Source organism: Miniopterus natalensis, chromosome 19, assembly GCF_054644295.1.
Source record: "Miniopterus natalensis isolate mMinNat1 chromosome 19, mMinNat1.hap1, whole genome shotgun sequence".
In the NCBI taxonomy this organism is placed as follows: Eukaryota; Metazoa; Chordata; class Mammalia; order Chiroptera; family Miniopteridae; genus Miniopterus; species Miniopterus natalensis.
The window spans coordinates 36,847,172-36,859,362 of NC_142099.1; the positions used below are offsets into that span (position 1 = coordinate 36,847,172).

General features: G+C 55.5%; 1 protein-coding gene across 3 annotated transcripts; it reads left to right on the forward strand.

The window, feature by feature from the left end:
* The first annotated feature begins 1,046 nt into the window (after positions 1 to 1,046).
* CREG1 (cellular repressor of E1A stimulated genes 1) lies at positions 1,047 to 10,071 on the forward strand. Of its 3 annotated transcripts, XM_087828216.1 has the most exons (5): positions 1,047 to 1,397; positions 5,028 to 5,147; positions 6,545 to 6,729; positions 6,951 to 7,043; positions 9,530 to 10,071. In XM_087828216.1, exons 1-4 carry the CDS (start codon positions 1,047 to 1,049, stop codon positions 7,036 to 7,038), a joined length of 744 nt encoding a protein of 247 aa, XP_087684342.1. In that variant the 3' UTR covers positions 7,039 to 7,043; positions 9,530 to 10,071. The 3 variants fall into 3 exon arrangements, with proteins under 3 accessions (XP_087684342.1, XP_016057833.2, XP_087684344.1); XM_016202347.2 differs by lacking the exon at positions 6,951 to 7,043; XM_087828218.1 differs by lacking the exons at positions 6,951 to 7,043; positions 9,530 to 10,071 and having other exon boundaries at positions 6,545 to 6,733.
* The last annotated feature ends 2,120 nt before the right edge of the window (positions 10,072 to 12,191 follow it).

The window sequence follows — 12,191 nt, forward strand, 5'->3', positions numbered from 1 at the left end:
GGGGACCTCGGCTGCCAGGGGGCCGGGGCTCACCGCCTGGGCCCGCACCTGCTCCCGCGACCCGCCGGCTGCCGAGGGAACCGACGTCACCTCTGCTGAGCAGCCTGGGCCCGGTGGCGGCAGGGCCGGGCGCGAGCTGGCAAGCCCGGGCGCAAGCTGGCAAGCCCCCGCGTGGGCGCAGCAGGCGGCGCGCACAAGGAAGGTGGCGACTTGAGGCCAGGCCGAAGGTCGGGGCTCGCTCCGGGGCCAGAGGGCAGAGGTCAGTTATCAGGGCTGCAGGTCAGCCCGAGCGCACTGACCGGGCCCCAGGACATCGCAACCACCGGGCCCGAACGGGGGGAACCCTGTTGGGAGGAGTGAACGGAAATGCTATTTACCCGGGATGAGGAGAGTCAGCAAAACCACTGACCCCACGCCTGCTGACTTTACAGGCCCCCAAGCGGTTCCAGTGAGTTCAAGTTCGGGCACAGAACCTGCCGAGAGCCCTGGGCCAGCAGCGGTGCAGGCCCCGAGCTTCTGGCTGCGGTCCCGCATCCCGGGCCCTTGCGGCGCTTCGGGGCTGCGGTCCCGCATCCCGGGCCCTTGCGGCGCTTCGGGGCTGCGGTCCCGCATCCCGGGCCCTGGCCGCGCTGGGCGGGGCGGGGCAGCGAGCAGAAGAGGAAACCCGCGCGCGGCGCCGCATTTCCCCGCCGCCGCCAGCCGCGCAGACCCAGAGCGCGCAGCGCGGGGCCGTGTCGCCGCCCGCGCGTCCGCGGCCCTGCCCAGGAGGCGACTCACGCAAGTCGCGTGTTTCTCTGTCTCCGTCTCTCCCCGCGTCCAACAAAACCGCCTCCCGCTTGGGGTCGTTTCGCAACCCGCGCAGCTGGGCGGCCGGCGCTGCGGGAAGACTGACGGCCGAGGTCGCAGGTTGCTGGGCGACCAGGGACCCGCCCCCGCCCCCGATTGGCTCCTCTCGGGAGGGGCGGGGCCTGCCTCGGGGGCGGGGCCCCGACGGGCTGCCTCGGGCCGCGGGAGGCGCGCGCCGGGACTGCGCCGGAGCCGCCGCCATGGCCGGGTCCGCCCGCGCCCCGCTCGCCGCCCTGCTGGCGCCCGCGCTGCTGGCCCTGCTGGCGCTGCTGGCGGCACCCGCGCGGGGCCGGGGCGGCCGCGACCACGGGGACTGGGACGCAGCCTCGCGCTTGCCGCCGCTGCCGCCCCGCGAGGACGCGGCGCGCGTGGCCCGCTTCGTGACGCACGTCTGCGACTGGGGCGCGCTGGGCACCATCTCCACGCAGCAGGCGGTGCGCGGCTGGCCCTTCGCCGACGTCCTGTCGCTGAGCGACGGGCCCCCGGGCGCGGGCAGCGGCGTGCCCTACTTCTACCTGAGCCCCATGCAGCAGCTGGTGGGCAACCTGCAGGTGAGCGCGGCACCGGGCGCGGCCCTGACTGCGCCCGCGGGAGGGCTTGCGGGGCGTCGGGGTGGCGGGAAGCGGAGGACCTCGGGGTTCCCTTGCTCCCCGCTCCTTCTGAGACGGGGGTTTTCCCTCCTGCACCAAGAAGCTGGCGTCCAGCATCGGGACGGCCACAGTGGCCACCGCGACCTCCAGGCCTCCGGAGCGCGCTGGCTGCATCGGCGGGAGGCGGAGCTGATGGGAAACCGTCTCCCCCACCCTGTGTCCGCCGTGGGGGCCGGGCCAGGCGTAAGCCGGGGGGCGCCCCGCTGCCCACCCGCTCACACCGCCGGGGCGCCCCGCTGCCCACCCGCTCACACCGCCGGGGCGCCCCGCTGCCCGCCCGCTCACACCGCCGGGGCGCCCCGCCGCCCGCCCGCTCACACCCCCGCGGGCGCCCCGCCGCCCCGCCCGCTCACACCGCCGGGGCGCCCCGCCGCCCGCCCGCTCACACCCCCGGGGCGCCCCGCCGCCCGCCCGCTCACACCGCCGGGGCGCCCCGCCGCCCGCCCGCTCACACCCCCGGGGCGCCCCGCCGCCCGCCCGCTCACACCCCCGGGGCGCCCCGCCGCCCGCCCGCTCACACCCCCGCGGGCGCCCCGCCGCCCCGCCCGCTCACACCGCCGGGGCGCCCCGCCGCCCGCCCGCTCACACCGTCGGGGCGCCCCGCCGCCCGCCCGCTCACACCGTCGGGGCGCCCCGCCGCCCGCCCGCTCACACCGTCGGGGCGCCCCGCCGCCCGCCCGCTCACACCGCCGGGGCGCCCCGCCGCCCGCCCGCTCACACCCCCGGGGCGCCCCACTGCCCACCCGCTCACACCGCCGGGGCGCCCCGCTGCCCACCCGCTCACACCCCCAGGGGCGCCCCACTGCCCACCCGCTCACACCCCCGCGGGGCGCCCCGCTGCCCACCCGGCGTCGGGGAGGCTGGAGCCGCAGTGTGGGCTTGAGGCCGGGTCTGGTGGAGGTGTTTGACCAGGACCCCGGATCTGAGGTTAGCCGGGGCAGGACACCGTTGCTGGGAAAGATAAGATGAAAGCAAGCGGTGTTTGAGTCAGCAGGCACCACGTGCCGGGGGCCCATCGCTTCCCAACCCTCGCCTCTTTCCTTAGGCCTCTGGGGAGGTTTTACTCCCCTCACGCCCAGGCTTAGGTGGGTGAAGTAACTTTCCCAAAGCCAGTGGCCAAACAGGCATCTCCCCCCAGGTCCATCTGCCTTCGCAGCACAGGCCACGGACCGGTCGGACCGGTGGTTCATGAACTGAGTATGTCCACCAACCAGCTTGCTTTGGCCCACACAGAACTCTGTTTTGTTTTTTAAATAAATTTTAGCTAGTTGCCATTTCAGTTAAAAATCTAAACTTGTAACTTCTTGAAAAATTGGAAGATCTGGTGACAGTGGGGGCCTGCCCTGTCTGAGCAAAAAATGGAAGCAGCTGCCTCGGTGGCCCAGGCACCCCACCCCACCCGGTTCACGGTCTTCTCGCCCCGGCCGCTCCACTCCCGGAGCGTGTGCTCGGAGCAGGCTCATTCCACTCCGTCTGTGGGCTCAGCCTTGGCTGCAAATATAGTTACCTGGGAAGACTTTAAAAAACTCGATGCCAAGGCATTTTATTGAAATATATTTCACTATTCCCCCTCCCCTCGCTTGATGCTTCTGATTGGGGGAGGTGATTGAGAACCATTGCTATACATGATACATTTAAACTTGTGACAATGACACACTCAGAGGGGCAGGGACTCAGCTGTGACCAGCCTGCTAGTGGCTGTCAGGTAGGACTCCAACCCAGGTTTGACTAATCTGGGAAGAGAGTGGTGAGGACCCTGCCCAGGGTTGCAGGGTTCCACGGGGAGCGAAAATGTGAGGCCACATCAGAATTAACCTGACTCGGATTCCACCCATTACCAGTCAGGGTTGCTTTACGGTTTCTGCTTCTGCTTCCGACCCCCTGTCTCCCCACCAGACTGACATGGACCACTCAGTATTGCCTTCTGTTCGGAAACCTTTGACATCCGAAGCGTAAGATCCACCTGGGTGTTTGTTTAAAATGCTTAAAATGCATGTACCCACCCTGGCCAGGTGGCTCAACTGGTGGGAGAGCCATCTCGTACACCAAAAGGTTGTGGGTTTGATTCCTGGTCAGGGCACATACCTAGGTTGTAGGTTCAGTCCCCACTTGGGGCACATACAAGATGTTTCTCTCACATTGATGTTTTTCCTCTCTCTTCCTCTTTCTAGAATCAATAAACATATCCTCGGGTAAGGGTTAAAAAAACCCCACCACTATTAAAATAAATAAACAAATAAATAAAATTAATTAAAATAATAAATAATAATTAAAATAAAATAAAATGCATATGTACCCAGGTTGATAAGGGAGCCCAGAAATCAGCATTTTTAAATTCTTGCCCGATGCCAGCCAGGAAATACCTTCCTGACTCCTGAGTTTGGCTTTGAGCCACCCTCCCCTCAGAAAGCCTTTCCTTCAAGCAAACTGGGTCTCTCACTACCCCATCATGCCTCACACTTCTTGCTCTGTGTTTTTGCCGGCCCAAGGTCCCTTGGCCTTGAGCACCCTCGCTGCGACTATCTTGCAAGGCTCCCTGCAAGACTCCCTACGGCTTCTGTGTCACTCCAGGCCATGCTGAAGGCTCTTTACACTGAACTTGAAAACCGCCACTATGTCAGCCACTTGGCAATTAGTTAGCTGCTGTCTTTTGATGTCTTCCATATCTTTGTTTTGGATTATTTAAGTTTTGTTTATGTCTGACTTTCAGCCAGACTATAAACTCACAGAAAAGGGAGGCCTGGTCCCAGTCCCCCGCCCCCTAATTTCTGCCTCTCCTGGGCACTCTGCCTAATACTGTACAGACAGCAAATATTTCACTAAATGGTTTCAAGGAGATCTCTTCAGACGCAGTGTTTTGATGGGTCACCATGAGATGGCAGAATTCCCTACACAGGACCTTTGAGTTGAAAGAGCCAAGCAGTCTAAAACGCCTGTGCCACTCTTGCTGTCAGCAATACCTTTGGGAAGCTGACTTCTGCAAAAGAGAGAACTAGTCCTGGCCTCACTTTCCACATCCAAGCTTTCCTCTTTTGTCAGGGCAAGAGTGAACTTCTCCCATTTGAAATCCCGTGACCATTTCTGCCAGCACAAGATAACCAAGAAGCATGACTCAGCCACTTTCTTGCTGAAACTGTAGAATCAACTAGTTGAGCAACTGGCATTTTCTCGCCCTAGTTTCACTAGTGTCTAACCCTCGAGATCTGTCGGTGAAAGATCAGCCTTGCACTTGGGTCGTACTGTAATGATGAATCCTTAGGGGAATATGGGACAAGTTAGGAGTTTAAGAAGTGTTAAAATAATTCTGAGTCAGTTAATTTAAAATATAGATGCCCCCTCCCCCCTTTGGAGAGAGGGTCAAGATCACTCTCCAAATTGTCACTGTCCTGAGTGGAAGGTGGTGTTTTACAAATCATTGCTTTATGGGAGAATAGCTGCCAAGCCCTGGGGATGGTGTGTATGTGACTTGTGAAATTTATTACCTCTCCAGGGACAGTATTTCACGGGAAGGTCTTCATTTTCTCTCTCCAGGAGAATCCATATGCTACGCTGACCATGTCTTTGGCACAGACTAACTTCTGCAGGAAACAAGGGTTTGATCCCCAAAGCCCCCTGTGTGCCCACATCATCCTGGCAGGGACAGTAACCAAGGTATGTAGTTACCTGCAGAAACAGAGACTGGCTTTAGAAGAGTGTCATCTTGTTAACAGTGAAGGAAGAGACAGTTTGAGAATAAAATGAAGCTGATTTGCGATTGAGATGCAGAGTTAGAATATGTTCTACTGTATCGTTTCATAAGCAGTAAAGGTTTCAGCCAGTTGCTTTCACATAGGCCTTCAATGAGACACTCAGAAAAAGGAACTATTTTTTGAGGCCAAACAGATCTAATAGCTGTAAAGCCCCTAAACGAGGACCGTCCGCTCAACCCCAGCTCCCTCTCCTGGCCATGATGTGCACCAGACAACAGTCCCGTGTTGGGGTTCCCGTCTCTGTACCAGCACAGTGGCGCAGAGCAGGGAGCACCCTGAGTAGGTCAGGAGGGGAGAATCCATTCCTGAGTCCTGTGTGCGTCCAGGCAGTTGGGGCGAGTGCCGGAGGGAGGAGGCTCGGTAAAACCGCGGGAAGGGCCGAGGGCGAGGAGCCCCGATTGATGATCACGGCACCTCGGGCACGTTCTCTTTATGGTCTCGAAGTTCTGTGTGGAGGCATCTGCGTGTCCTTCACGGGCAGGAGCAGGGGGTGTGCAGCAAGTGCTCCTGACTTCACTGTGTGTCTCCTGAAGACCGTCTCCCTTTGTGTGCCGGTAGCTTGTGTTGCACACACGCTCGTCCTGGGATAAACGAGCTACTGGCACACGTCAGAGGCACCAGGCCTCTGTTCTAGTGCCTTGTGCCAGTTACTCTGACAGCTCAAAATTGCCATTTAGCAATGAAAGCTGGGACTCCGGCTGGTCTCCCACATGACCACACACACCCGTTCTCACCAACGTGCGAACTCTGCATTGCTGAGCTTCCTTCATTCTCTCTTGATTCCTTAAGTTTATGATCAGAGTTTATAGTAGATCTTAAAGGGTCTCACCACACCCAGCTGGTGTGGCTCAGCGGTTGAGTATCGACCTAGGATCCAGGAGATTGTGGTTCGATTCCCAGTCAGGGCACGAGGCAGCCGATCAATGACTCTCTCATCGTTGATGTTTCCGTCTCTCTCTCCTTCTCTGAAATCAATAAAGATATTTTTTTAAGAAAACCTCATCACAAGAAAAAAGGGAAAAAGAAGAGGAGAGCATTTTTGTAGGTGTGTGTGGCGATGCTGTTAACCAAACTTGCTGTGGTGATCGTTTCACAGTTTATACAGGTGACAAAGTTGTACACCCTGTTACGTTGTACGCGGAAAACAAATACAATGTTGTATGTCAATTATATCTTAATTTTAAAAAATCAGGATCTCTAACTAAACAAACGCTGTCGGATTTGTAGAACACTGGAAGCACATGTTGCTAACAGACGAGAGAACAAAACGAGAGCCTTCATTTCACGTGTGCCTTTTAGGTGAACGAGACAGAGAGGGACGTTGCAAAGCAGTCGCTGTTCATTCGCCACCCTGAGATGAAAGACTGGCCTTCCAGCCACGACTGGTTCTTTGCCAAGTTGAACATAACCAACATCTGGCTCGTGGACTACTTCGGTGGACCCAAAATAGTGACGCCCGAGGAATATTTCAATGTCACATTTCAGTAAGTGTTCATTTATACATCGCCATATCACAGCCCTCATCAGTGGTCCTTAAGCCAGGGGGTGGTAACCACTTCGTGTACCATGGACTCTTGGCAAACTGGTAAGGCCTATGACCACCCTCACAATAGTATTTTTTTAATGCACAAAATACCTAGGATTACAAAGGAAACGATATTGAAATACTTTTTTTTTTTTTTTAATGTATCTTTATTGATTTCAGAGAGAGGAATGGAGAGGAGAGAGAGAGAAACATCAATGACGAGAGACTCAACATTGATCGGCTGCCTCATGCACGCCCCCAACTGTAATTGAGGTATAGTAACATGTTGGCTTTTAAATGAGCACATTAAATAATGTATTTCACAGTAGTGAGGACTGAAAACTATTTTAAGACACCTGTACCAGCTCTGCCATGATAAGAAAGTGTCTGCGATTCTGTGTTTCTGTTGGCCAGAGTCAGATACACTGTAACCACGCGGTTTGCTGCCTGCATTCCTCACGGAAGGAAATGATTAATTTCAGTTAGAGCTTAATGAAAGTGAAAACTTTTCTTCCACCCAAGTTCACAGACCCCCTGATTCTGCCCACAGGCCAGACCACAGGCTGAGACCTGGTGGGGCTGTGCTGTGGGCTCTGGGTGGAGCCCCGTTCTGACCCGTGATGGCATTTTCTCAGGAGCATCAGACTCGGCTGCCTCTGGACTGCATGACCCCCACTCGAGTCTGAGCTCGCGACCCTGTCCCCAGCAGCCCCCAGCCCTGGGAGTGCCTGTGGGGCTGAGTGGATTCCCCACCAGGACGTGGGCACAGGAGGGGAGGAGGGAGAACGACCTGAAGAGGAGGTGTAGTCGGATGCTTTGCGATGAGGTCAGGGGCGAAATGAAGGAATGCAAGACCTGATGCCCTTCCCAGGTGACGCAGACAGCCCCGACACACCTGACATGCTCACGGCCTGATGGACAGTGATGCCAACCACAACAGTAACACAGCGCCTGGGCACCCCAGCCCCGGAGCCCTCCGGCCTCCCAGCCAGGCTGCCGTGCTGCCCCTCAGGTTGCCCCCGGTGGCTGGCCGGGCTCCCGCTCCAGTGCCACTCAGTGCAGGGTCTCCTTGTGATGACCGGCTGCTGTTGGCAGAGGTGAGGTGAGGCTGCAAAGCTGGACTGTAGGTTGTAGCTCACGTTTGGGCTTCTGCTCTCAGCCCTCACGTATCCTGTGTGTTACTACACTGTAGATCAGTCCACGCTGAACTGTCGACTTCCCTCCACGATTGTAAATTTCTTCACAGCAAAACTCAGCTTTTATTTTGATTTTTAAAAATCCTAAACACGGCCTGGGACAATGCATGGCACAGAGCAGGTGTCTCGTAAATACCGGCGACCTGCAGCTTGATCAGTTGAGACAGACTCTTGGCTTGTTTGACTAGAGCCCACGCGCGTGCGGGAGAGGGGGCGCGGGCCAGCGGTGGTCCTCTGGGCTGGCAAAGCCACTTACTTTATAGGAACCCAGAGGTGGCCATTGCAGCTTGATGGCCAGTGACTAGTTACCCAGGAGGTCAGCCAGTAGCCAAGCCCGCCCCTCAGGGCTGGCGTGGACTTTCACAGGATGACTGTCTCTGACTACAGCTGTCTGCATAAATGACGTGCCCACGGGCAGTGCTCGCTCTAACAGCAAACGAGCAAGTGTCTTCTCTAAGTCGCCATGCTGAGTGGGGAGGGTGAACGTGAGGCTCTCACTTTCCTGCAGCACAGAGGTGAGGGGCCACGTTCCAGTCCTTGAGGGGATGCCCAAGACAGCACCGGGCGTGACCCCGTCTGAGGCAGGACGTCAGAGTCTGGGGACGGGCGGTGCCTCCAAGCTGATCTTTCTGGACAGGCCTGACTATTAATAGCCCATTTCAGGGCCCGGGAGTGGCCCTGCCACCATGCCGCCCACTCGGATTGCCATCAGCACTGTTCCATAGTCCAGGGAGTGGGCAGTAATATCCGTCAGGGTGGAGGGCCTGACATTCTTGGGGAACCCCTCTCACGGGCCTCACAGGCCTGCCGGAGCTTCCCCCGCCCCTGCGGCCGGCTTGCCACAGGATGTTACTTCTACAAACACCCTGAGCCTCCTGCACCTCGGGATCTGCCTCACTCAGAGGCATCTTTTGAGATCATTTCAGCACAAATGCCTCACCCTTGAGTAAGCAGTTCTCATACAATCAGCAGTTGCCTCTGCTCACGGTTAAGTCTGAGCACCAGGCCTCCTCCCAGCTCCTCTGGTGTGCCCGCCTGGTCCCTGGTAAGGACACAGGTCAGGAGAGGTCATGGATTAGAAGCTCGCCTGTTCTCTCGTACCCGGGGAGGGAGTTTCTGATAGCCGTGGTCAAAGCTGCAACAGGAAAGTGGGTCAAAGTCACCTCCCCAGCTGGATTCAACACCGTTGGGCACTGGCTGACTAACACCCTTTTCCCTAATATTTGGGACCCCTTCTGTTCTCAACTGTTTTTGTCTTTTAAACCTTTAGATATTCTTGAGTGGAGAACCACACAGCCTGAATAATGCTGTGTCCAGCGCATGTGTCAGCATCCTCCTTGGACAGGGGTGATGGTGGCTACCATGGAAATTTCTAGGCACATTGACAGCAGAGCTCGGGAATCTCAGGCGATGCCTCAGTGCACTGGAGTGGCTGGAGTTAGCTCAGAATTTTAAACCATCACATCAGGAGTTTCTCTAGTCCTTCCCTAGAATGAATTAACTTTTAAGATTTGTCAACCCTGTTTAATGAAATAATCCTTCTTCCTCTCCTCCTCTGTTTAGGTGAAGCAGAATTTGCCCAACTTAACCACATGGGTGAAGTTTTTAGGACGTTTCGTACAGACCTGAAGGACCCCAGGTTCCTCTCTGGAAAGCGTCCTGAAGCTCAGCCCATTTGCTTTTATGCGTGGCTGGTTTTCTTGCTTGTTAACAGATCAATTTGGAGTGTTACTGGATTTCTTGGAAGATGTGGTTGCTAAATTTTATAAATTTAAATTTATAGTTTCATTACCTTTATACATGGTTTCAGAAGAGATAAGACCCCTCGTAAAGAGGAGTGTCAGGAGTCAAGCATGGACCCTTCGATGGCTCCGAGAAAGGAGTGGGTTCCCAGCATCATGTTTGAAAACAAAATGAACTTACCCAAGATCCAGCCAACAGCTTCTGGTTTAAAAAAGAAAAAAGAAAAGAAAAATGACTTACATTAAACTTGGTAAAATAGTTTCTTATGCAAAGCATTAATAATTAAAAGCATTATGTTAATGTATGAGTTGGATTTTTTTTCTTACACATGTTCATATTCATTACACTCTTACTGGACACTGTCGAGACCCTTTGTGTCTTTATTTTAGCGTGCTGTCGAATCAAACACTGGCTGTTACGAAGCTTCAAGGGACTCTTTCCCTTTGGCAAACATCTCATCACTTCCTAAAATTTGGGGCCTGGCCAGAATGCAGCCCTGGTCCAGGGTCTGCCCTCAGGGCCTTAGTGCCTCCCTGCAGTGCCTGTGACGGAATTAGGTTGAGGACACCTATCTGCTTTCCTTTCTGTACCCACTCAGTGTGGATTTTGTGCGTGTCACCATTCGGTGCCATGTAATGGTACCTGTATTCAGGTCGGATCCAGGTATCACAGGAAGGACAGCCACTGTGGCAGCAGGTGGTACAGGGTGACGGACAGAGCACCTTCCTGCTGTGTTCCGGTTGACCACCAGAGGGCACTGCACACCACTCGGGGCAGATGTCGGTTCCTTTTAAGGCGCCTGAGTGACACCACAGGCTGGGTTTGGGGGTGGTGGCCTCGATGATGACAATGGGGCAAAGGCAGCTCCGCAGGGACAGGAGGAGACACAGAGCCTCCCTCCATGTCACGTGCTTCAGGTCCCCCTGCACCCCACCTCCTGCAGAAGCGGGACAGAGACCTGGCCTCAACCGGCGAGGGCGAGTGTCTCGGACGGGACAAGGTGGTTCTGACCAAGAGGAAAAGTGAAAAGTGGAAAGAGGGCGTGACCGAGGCCCCGGAAGGCCCTGGGATCTGTGCTGCGAGCCAACGATCACAGCGTATTCCGCCTTCCAGCCGGTCGGAACTCCCCGCACCTCCTGGCGGGGCGGAGAACACCCTCCCTGAACGGAGGCGGGGCCCAGGGGAATCTGCGGAAACCGCTCCCCCTCTGGTGTCCCGCTGCCCTTCTTAGGAACATGCCGACTGGAGGCGCCTGGCCCTGGAAGAGGAGATTCTGTTTCTTACAGTGGGCGTGCTTTCAGTTTTACTACCGAAAACAAAACCACTTTACTTTGTGTCAAGCTGGTAGGCCAATATTTTTTGGGGAAATTCCAAACTACCACTTCAGAACCAGGTGCTCTGTACATTTTCATCCGAGAAGGCAATTCTAACTTAAATCCTTTCGGGAGTTAAGGGACTATAAATCAGCCAGTAAAACTCCATGTTTTTCTTAGTTTTTCTTAGTATTTATTGTAAGATGTGTGAAAAATCTGGACAATTTAAAAAGTTTAAAAATGTATCATCTCACCAGCCAGCATGGCTGCTAACATTTGGATGTGTTTTCTTCCAATCTCTGCTTCCGAGAAGTGTTTAAATATAACATTGACTAGTAGGATCACTGATTGCGTATCATGCTTCTTTCACTTGGTCATAAGCTTATGTTACTAGAAACCTGCAGAATACTTCATCAGACCAACAACGGCCTGTATTGGCACCCTGTGCTGGTGACAGAAACCCCAGTCAGAGTCCTTGAAGCAAAGAGGCATTCATCGACCTGAAAGTACTCCTTCAAAACTTGCCTCTTTCTACCGTGTTGGTCTTAATTGCAGTCAGCAATCTTAGAGCCAGAGGAGGCCTCCTTCCCAGCCAGGGGGCCATTCCTGGGTGGTCCCTGTGTCTGGGAGTGGGGCGCCCTCACTGGCCCAGCCCAGGTCCCAGGTCCTTCCCTGCAGCTGGGGGTTCAGCTCAGCCCCCATCAGAACCACAAGGACTGCGGGAATTGGAGGAGCTACATTAGTTAACAGGAGGGACATGGCCAGGCCGAGCTCAGGACTGTCACCGCTCTCTCCCGCGTTTGAACATGTAAGTCACTTCCAATGTCTCCCTGTTTTAAGAGACAGACCTTTTTATACATGAACTGTTTTCTACAACTATATTTATTTCCTTAGAGAGATTCCCAGCAGCAGAAAAGAGCTGTTGGTACATGTTGCAAACTACTCTTAAGAATTTCTATCACTTAGTCCTGCAAGCAGGGTGTGATGTGCTCACGCAGTGCCCGGATTTGATGGGTAAGAATGGTATTGTCTTTAGGTTACTGATAACTTTGGACATCTAAAAGCCCAATAAAGCCCTGGCCAGTGTGGCTGAGTTGGTTGGGAGTCGTCCTGTGCACCGGAAGTTCTCTGGTACGATTCCTAGTCAGGGCACATCCTGGGTTGCAGGC

Coding starts and splice junctions, on each gene's coding strand:
- CREG1 (XM_087828216.1), top strand. CDS start 1,047: ATGGCCGGGTCCGCCCGCGCCCCGCTCGCCGCCCTGCTGGCGCCCGCG. Junction 5,148..6,544: donor TGGCAGGGACAGTAACCAAG/GTATGTAGTTAC, acceptor TGTGCCTTTTAG/GTGAACGAGACAGAGAGGGA. Junction 6,730..6,950: donor TATTTCAATGTCACATTTCA/GTAAGTGTTCAT, acceptor TATTGATTTCAG/AGAGAGGAATGGAGAGGAGA.